The following is a 7,272-nucleotide window of genomic DNA, read 5'->3' as shown; positions in this document are numbered from 1 at the left end:
TTTTTAATTTAATTTTGTTCATATGTAAAACCAAAATTGTTTTTACGATTTATTTTTTATATTCCAATTTAAACATACATATCCATTAATGTATTTCAACATTTCTTGCAATTTTTTGTTATATGCATAATCTTTCCTACAGGTCAATACTGCGATACGAAAATCAACTTTTGCAGCGACGAGTTTAATCCTTGTGCSAATGGCGCCAAATGTCACGATCACTTCACCCACTACACCTGCGAGTGCATGGCCGGTTTTCATGGCATCAATTGCACACAAAATATTGACGATTGTCAGAATCACATCTGTCAAAATGGTGGCACCTGTATCGACGGCATCAACGATTATGTCTGCAAGTGTCCTGATGATTTTACTGGGAAATATTGTGAGGGTCACAATATGGTCTCAATGATGTATCCACAGACATCGCCTTGTCAAAATCACGAATGCAAACATGGTGTTTGCTTCCAGCCAAATCCCTCGGGCTCCGAGTATTTATGTAAATGCCATCCGGGTTATACCGGCAAGTGGTGCGAATATTTGACCAGTATTAGTTTCGTGCATAATAATTCGTTTGTGGAAATGGAACCGTTACGCACCAAACCGGATGCGAATGTAACGATCGTTTTTAGCAGTTCCGAACAGAACGGCATACTCATGTATGATGGACAGGATGCGCATATAGCTGTGGAGCTTTTCAACGGACGCATACGCGTTAGCTACGATGTCGGTAATTATCCCGTGTCCACAATGTACAGCTTCGAAATGGTGGCTGATGGTAAATATCATTGTGTGGAGCTGTTGGCTATCAAAAAGAACTTTACGCTGCGCGTCGATCGCGGTTTGGCCAGATCGATTATAAATGAGGGCTCCAATGATTTTCTCAAATTGACCACACCCATGTTTTTGGGTGGTCTACCGCCCGAACCGGGTCAACAAGCCTATAAGAATTGGCAAATACGAAATTTGACCAGCTTCAAGGGTTGCATGAAGGAGGTGTGGATTAATCATAAGCTGGTGGACTTTGAGAATGCTGCCAAGCAGCAAAAGATAACTCCAGGCTGTGCATTGCTCGAAGGCGAGACGGCGGAGGATGATGAGCAAGACTTTATGGACGAAACGCCGCATATTAAGGAGGTAAATAAAATTCAAACTAAATATACAAATCCATACGAAATCACATATATTCCTCACTGCTGCTATCTTCAGGTGGATCCTTGCGAAAATCACAAATGTCGTCGTGGCAGCCGCTGTGTTCCTAACTCGACATACCGCGACGGTTATCAATGCAAATGCAAGCATGGTCAGAAGGGCCGTTACTGCGAACAAGGTGAGGGCACTACAGAGCCCGCAACAATAACTGGTATTAAGCACATTCTTCATTCATACTTCATTCTGTGGTTTGCATGCGCCTAAGTATGTGTGTATATGCATACTTGTGTGGCACCACATTCATTTTAAACATTTATCGATATGCTGCTACTAACTTTGCATGCCAATATGTTCCTTGATTCAATTTTATTTGCTACTTTTAATGGCCTTAACCTCAACTTTTTGGCGTTTTATTTCATTTTTTTTAATTTCTTCTAATTTATAGTGGCGTCCACTTGCCGCAAGGAACAAGTTCGTGAATATTATACCGAAAACGATTGTCGCTCACGTCAACCGCTCAAATATGCGAAATGTGTTGGCGGTTGCGGTAATCAGTGTTGCGCTGCAAAAATAGTGCGGAGACGAAAGGTGAGGAAGTCTGTTAAAATATTAAATAAAACATAAAACTCATCAAGCGAGCGTATAAACTGTTACTTTTACTATATTTGAAATGAGTTGAAGTAGAAATAACTGTTTATGGCATTTTTAGGCTTTTAAAGCATTTCGAAATTCTAACCTTTAATTTTTTATGTAACTCAAACTCTAAACTTCAAGCTATTTATTTGCAAAAAAGTCTTAGTTATAGGTGATTTAACTTATTTTATGAGTAATGGCTAGTCTTTATTCTTCATTTTGTATTTTTAATAAAGCTTTGAAGTAGATAAGTGAGGTTAGTACTTCTCAAACTTACTCAAAACTTTCACGTTAGAGCAATATATTGTGGTTAAACTTTTATTTTATGATACAAACTTTATTTTATGTTTAATGACTAGTATTTGAACTTCATTTCTTATTATTGATACATTTTAGTACTACAAAAGTGAGRTTAGCATTTGTCAAATACTTAAAAATTACACGTTAGCGCCAAATGTTGTAAACAAACTTTCATTTTATGATTTATGCTTGGTATTCAAACTTAATTCCACATTTTTGAAACATTTTCTAAATTCAAAAGTGAGGTTATTATTTCTTGAATTCTCAAAATTTACATAATATTATACACAATCTTTCATTTTATGATTAATGTCTAGTTACAAACTTTTTTCATGTTTTTGAAAAAAAATTTTAATTCAAAAGAGAGGTTATGATTTCTTGAAGTCTAAAAATGTACAAGTTAGAGCTAGATATTGCCAGGAAACCAATTATAAAGATGGAGATAATTAATTTATTAACAAATAGTTTTTAGGTTGACTTGTAATTGTACATTAATAACTTTTCGAAGCTCAAAAGTGAGGTTAGTTTTCTTGATTATACAAAATTATTAAGTTACAGTAAAAAATTGTAGATAAACTTTCATTTTATGATCTAGTATACAAACTTAATTTCATACTTTTGAAAAAAGTTTAAATTCAAAAGTAGGGTTATTATTTCTTCAATTCTCAAACTTTAGTTAGGGCAAACTTTTGTAGGAAAACATTTATTTTAATTATAATAAATAATATTTAAAATTTATTTCATATAATTAATAAATTTTTAGATACAAAATTGAGGTTATTAATTTTTAAAATCTTAAAATTTTCAAGTAAGGTCTAGATATGGCAAGGAAACAAATTATAAATGTCACTGATAATTAAATTATTAAGAAATAGTTTATAAATTGTCAAGTAATTGTATATTGATAACTTTTCGAAGTTCAAAAGTAAGGTTAGTTTTCCTCAGTATTCAAAATTTTKAAGTTACAATCAAAAATTGCCGAGGAAGAGTGGTTACTTTGTTTTTGAACAAAAAYTATTCTAACCTAACTTCATCTTTAATGCTTCTTCTATGTATTTACAGGTCCGCATGGTGTGCAGCAATAATCGTAAATATATAAAGAATTTAGATATCGTGCGTAAATGTGGATGTACAAAGAAATGCTACTGACTGGAAGATGCGACTACCCAAATGCACAATATTAGCTTAGATTTAAATTTAGAACAACATAGTAATAACAATAATTTTAATATTAATAATAATAACAGTAATTTAAGTACTAGTACTAGTGATAGCAACGATAATGAATGTATATTTAACTGTAGCAACACGAATGTTTTACTAATATCTAACAATAACAATAACAACACTAAAACGGGGAGACAAATGATGGCCGCTCAAGAGACAAAGACTGCGGATGAAAGTGTGAAAGGGGATGTGGCGAACGCAAACATAACAAACACAAGTGGTGGTGTGATAGTTGGTGTGGTGAGAACACACAACCGTGACGACATCATGTACAACGCGRAGGAGGCAACACGGCAAACAGCAGGTGGTTTGCACGTGGCAGGAGGCGGCATATTGGTCGATGAGAGCGCTAGTTACGAGACTGATGAAGAGGCGGAGCGTATGCAATTGAATCCAAGCGGCGATGAGGGTTGGGATGATGAATACGATGATGATGATGAGGAGGATGAGGATGCAGGTGCAGATGCAGATGAAGATGAAGATGAAGATGTAATGGACGATACGGACGATGCATACGAGGATGAGGGCGAAGAAGCTGACGCGGTCGCTGCACCTTATTTAGGCAGTGCAGCYACAGTGGATGTAGCTGCGGCTGCGCAAGAGCGCGGTAGCGCAACATACGAAGCGCTGCCCGAAGCCAAAGGTCTCGTACAAGCGCTGGTAGGCGATGAAAATGAGTCGGTTAAAAATAAGCCGGACATTTTGAAGACAAAAAGTATCGCGGCAGGCGCTAGCAAAATCGAGGATGAGGAAGAAGATATGGGTTTTGATGAAGATGACGAACGCATTGCAATAATTGTCGAACGGCAGCGTGGCAATGCAAACGACAACGATAAGGGCTTCATGAATGAGGAGGGCAGCGGCGCTAGTGGCGGGGTATACAAAGCAAATAGGTACAAAAATAATAGATTTAGATTAGATTATGCTGAGAAATATCGTAGGAAGCAACAAAAGCAAACGGAATATACGAATAGAGGCGTGGCCGATGCGCGAGAAGGCAGCGGCAATTTTGCCAACGATGATGATGATGACGATGATGATGATAGCGATGACGTTAATGTTGATGATGATGGCGTTGACGATGATGTGGCCAGCAACGCTGACGCTAACGATGATGCCGACCGTCAAGAAGGTGATGGTTATTTTAATTCGAAGCATACGAAATCGAGTAATCGGTATTTCCGTAAAAATACGAATGACGCAATTAAAATAATCTCAACACCGCTGGGCAAGGTCGGTATCGTGTATCAGCAGACGCCGACAAGTGAGGATGGCAACAACAACAACAACGCCAACAACAATAATAAAAAGCAGGATACGCTGGGCGACAAGAAAACGAGTTCGTTTACGGACTTCGACGCACTGTCGCCCGATCCTGAGAGCAGTCATCGCTTAGCATCATCTCATCCAAAAATTACGCCAGTCTTGACACCCGATGGCAAGGTTGCACTGCTTTATCGCGGCGACTCGGAGAATTCCAAATACGAACCGATACGTAATTTAACGCATAAATTTAACAACAACAACAACAGCAATAATAACAATAAAAACGACTTTACGGACAATAAAGCACTTGCTAGCGGTGCAAGTAATAAAGGTACGCCTGATTTCCCGAACAACGACGGCAGCGAAGATGAATCGGCTGACGACGAGTCAGATGATGATTACGATCTGGATAATGACAGCAGCAATAACAGCGGCAATGATAGATCACCCATACATGCGCGCAAAGGTAATGTAAATCCCACGGTCGAAACACAAAAGGCGGCTATACAAAATCCGGCCACCGATGCTGACTCACCCGCCGCTGCGGGCGGTTCATTCATCATACGCCCCACCGACTCCGTGCTGCCCATGATCAATCGCCCACTCTCCGAAGTGCTCGGTATAAAAAAGAATCAATTCAAACAATTCCGCATCAAAGATATACCAACAGCGCCGCCAAATACCGACACGGCCGGCGATCCACGTTCGCTGGCCGGCACCTCCATCGATCGCACACTCGATACAACGACACTACACTTCCTTACAAAAGTCAATTTAGCCGAATATCCAACATCGATGAAGACGCGCAATTTCGATTTCGACTTCAGTCGCGACAATACCATGCTAGACGAACGTTCGCGTCACAAAGAACACCAATTCCATCAGCAACAACAGCAGCAGCAACAGCAAGRCACCGTAGGTGCTGGCCCCAACGGCGAATCGGGCAATAGCAATAACAAGCTCAATACAATAGCCAACGAAGAGGTGCTCGCCAAAACCGAAGTGGTCAATTTGGCGATAATACCGCATTTCGATGAGGAGCTCGAGCGGCTACAACGTTTGCGTGAGCACGAAACACGTCGCCACTACCGGCAACGCTATCGCCAAAAGCCAAGCGAGGAGGAGCTCTCAGGCATACATTGCATCATGCAGGCCATGATGGKCATAGCGGCCATATCGACAGTGTTCGGCATGTTGGGCACATTCTTTAAGCAACGAATACTCGATCAAATACGYTTGATGCATTGGTAGTACAGCAAGGGTATTCGATTGTATGACGAATATTATATGTACAGAATCTTGTCGACAATTACAATTGAATACCCCAGTTCATCCGCACAACAACATCTGCAACGTCATCATCATCATCATCACCACCATTACCAACATCAACATCGTCAGCATAAGCAGCAACACCAACAAAAATACAACACATACACGAATAACACGAACAACGCAGCTATTGTAGGCAGAATTTATTGTAAATCTATTTCCTTGCACCCACACAGTTGCATAGCAATAACAAAGAAGCTTTTAATACTACTATTTACCATATAAATACATAACATACATACTTACACGCATACACTAATACGAAACGTAACACATGACAAACATACATATATACGCTGTTGTTGGCTTTCGAGTTTAATTTCGAAATTCAAAAAACAACTTGCAGCTTAAAAGAGGCAGTAAATAGCTGAAATTTTAATCATTATTTTTGTAGAAAGAATTGCTCACAACTTTTTACGGTTTTATAATTTTTTTAAATTAAAAAAATGTGATAGAAATATTAAATTTTTTTTGTATTTCTAATATTTTTGTTTTCGAAATTAAAAAAATTGCAAAGTTTTTTTAAAGCTTCAAATTTTACTCAATTTATTTAAATTTTCAAATTTTTTACTTGAAAATATTAAGTTTTTTGCATACCTAATGTTTTTCGGAACTAAAAATATCTTCAAAATATTTTTAAAACTTCAAATTTATATGCGCAAAAATGTGTTATATATTACTCTCAAAAATATTTAAATCATTTTCAAAAATTACAATTTCCACATAATTCAAAAAATTTCCACATTTCTTAATAAAAATTACAAAAAATTAAACAATAAAAAAAAATCACATGAAAATAATATTTAATAAAATGTTTTCCTACAAAAATATCTTAATAATTTTCAAAAATAATTTTTATCTAATATTTGTCCACAAAAATATGTAAATAATTTTCAAAAATATTTTTTTTCATATACTTATCCAAAAAAAAATATGTAAAAAATTCCAAACTTGCACAAATTTCTAAAAAAAAATTCCATGTTTTCAATATAAATTATATAAAACTCAAAAAGAAAAATCAAATTCACATGCAAATAATGTACTTTTCCACAAAAATATGAAAATAATTTTCGAAAATTTTTTCTGATATTCGTCTAAAATAATAAGCAAACAATTTTCGAAAATTCCAAACTTTCTAAAAATATCAATACTTTGAATATAAAATATATAAAGTTCAACCCAATAGTATCAAGTTCATTGCCAATTAATCTTTTTTAAAATATTTGATCTCAAAAATATGTAAACAATTGAGAAAAAATATTTTTTTCTAATATTAGTCTAAAAAACTATGCAAAAAATTTCATAAATTACAAATTTCGCACAAATTTATAAAAATTTCTACATTTTAATACAAAATTCAAT

At 36.2% G+C, this 7,272-nt stretch overlaps 1 protein-coding gene across 1 annotated transcript in view; it reads left to right on the top strand.

The window, feature by feature from the left end:
* Positions 1-6,326, top strand: part of LOC108968879 (protein slit) — a gene marked incomplete at its 5' end in the record, with an annotated part of 49,093 nt that extends 42,767 nt beyond the window's left edge. Inside the window, 4 exon segments of the mRNA XM_018933195.1 lie at positions 143-1,137; positions 1,210-1,363; positions 1,598-1,740; positions 3,148-6,326. Coding sequence (XP_018788740.1) covers positions 143-1,137; positions 1,210-1,363; positions 1,598-1,740; positions 3,148-5,829 — 3,974 coding nt within the window. The 3' untranslated portion in view covers positions 5,830-6,326.
* Positions 6,327-7,272: the final 946 nt, after the last annotated feature.

The sequence above is a fragment of the Bactrocera latifrons genome, unplaced genomic scaffold, assembly GCF_001853355.1.
Source record: "Bactrocera latifrons isolate USDA-ARS-PBARC rearing strain unplaced genomic scaffold, ASM185335v1 scaffold_230, whole genome shotgun sequence".
NCBI lineage: Eukaryota > Metazoa > Arthropoda > Insecta > Diptera > Tephritidae > Bactrocera > Bactrocera latifrons.
The sequence above is the reverse complement of the archived record's forward strand: the minus strand, read 5'-3'. Positions and strand labels throughout refer to the sequence as shown.